Below are 1619 nucleotides of genomic sequence, written 5' to 3' on the forward strand. Positions count from 1 at the left end.
GGTGGTGATGGCATTGATGGTAGTGGTGGTGGTGCTGGCGGTGGTGATGGCATTGATGGTAGTGGTGGTGGTGCTGGCGGTGGTGATGGCATTGATGGTAGTGGTGGTGGTGCTGGCGGTGGTGATGGCATTGATGGTAGTGGTGGTGGTGCTGGCGGTGGTGATGGCATTGATGGTAGTGGTGGTGGTGCTGGCGGTGGTGATGGCATTGATGGTAGTGGTGGTGGTGCTGGCGGTGGTGATGGCATTGATGGTAGTGGTGGTGGTGCTGGCGGTGGTGATGGCATTGATGGTAGTGGTGGTGGTGCTGGCGGTGGTGATGGCATTGATGGTAGTGGTGGTGGTGCTGGCGGTGGTGATGGCATTGATGGTAGTGGTGGTGGTGCTGGCGGTGGTGATGGCATTGATGGTAGTGGTGGTGGTGCTGGCGGTGGTGATGGCATTGATGGTAGTGGTGGTGGTGCTGGCGGTGGTGATGGCATTGATGGTAGTGGTGGTGGTGCTGGCGGTGGTGATGGCATTGATGGTAGTGGTGGTGGTGCTGGCGGTGGTGATGGCATTGATGGTAGTGGTGGTGGTGCTGGCGGTGGTGATGGCATTGATGGTAGTGGTGGTGGTGCTGGCGGTGGTGATGGCATTGATGGTAGTGGTGGTGGTGCTGGTGGTTGGTGGTGGTGCTGGTGTTGGTCTCACCTCATCCTCTCCTGCTCCCGCCTCAGCCGCTCCTTCTCCCTCTCCACCTGCTCTGCCTGAGCCTTCAGCGCCTTCTCCCGCTCCTCCTTCTCCCGCGCCGCCCTCTTGAACTGCTCGAAGCTGTCGCTGGAGGACTTCGCCGTGGAGGACGGAGTGGTGGGATGCTTCTGGACCAAGCTCGCCCAGGAACCCATGTTCTTGATTTTCAGGTCCTACAGAGAGAAGATGAGTTGGAGGATGCCAGAGGAGGTGGTGGACCCACATCAGGCAGCATCTCCTCCCCCCAAAAACCAAGCGGGAATGCCGGGAGTGGGACTGGCTCCTCCAGCCCCTCACATTCCCCATGCATGCTTGGAGAATCATAGAATGGTTTGGGTTGGAAGGGACCTTTCAAGGTCATCCAGTCCAACCCTTCTACCACCAACAGGGCCATCTTCACCCAGACCAGGTTGCTCCCAGCCCCATCCAACCTGACCATGAATGTTTCCAGGGATGGGGCATCCATCACCCATCTGGGCAACCCCTCCTGGTGTCTCACCACCCTCAACGTAAAATATTTCTTCTCTAGGTCCAACCTAAACCTCCCCTCTCCCAAGCTGAAAACTGTTGGCCCTCGTTCTACAGATCTTGGTCAAAAGTCTCCATTTTTCTTCTAAGGCTACAAGAAGGTCTCCTTGGAGCCTTCTCCAGGCTGAAGAACCCCAATTCTCTCAGCCTGTCCTCACAGGAGAGGTTCTCCAGCTCTTCTGTCATCTTTGTGGCCTTCTTCGGACCTGCTCCAACAGGTCCATGTCCTCTGTATCCTGAGGACCCCACAACTTGACCCAAGACTCCAGGGTGGGCGATCTCAGGAGAGCAGAGGGGGAGGAGCACCTCCCTCAACCCACTGGCCAACGCTTCTTCTGACACAGCCCAAGACAGGGTCG

General features: G+C 57.6%; 1 protein-coding gene across 1 annotated transcript in view; it reads right to left on the bottom strand.

The window, feature by feature from the left end:
* Window positions 1–654: 654 nt before the first annotated feature.
* Window positions 655–1619, bottom strand: part of LOC104128502 (bromodomain-containing protein 4-like) — a 6037-nt gene continuing 5072 nt past the window's right edge. The window contains exon 5 of the mRNA XM_035896785.1: window positions 655–905. Coding sequence (XP_035752678.1) covers window positions 690–905 — 216 coding nt within the window. The 3' untranslated portion in view covers window positions 655–689. The remainder of the gene's footprint in view (window positions 906–1619) is intronic.

The sequence above is a fragment of the Egretta garzetta genome, unplaced genomic scaffold (genome assembly GCF_000687185.1).
Source record: "Egretta garzetta isolate BGI_Z169 unplaced genomic scaffold, ASM68718v1 scaffold576, whole genome shotgun sequence".
Taxonomy (NCBI): domain Eukaryota; kingdom Metazoa; phylum Chordata; class Aves; order Pelecaniformes; family Ardeidae; genus Egretta; species Egretta garzetta.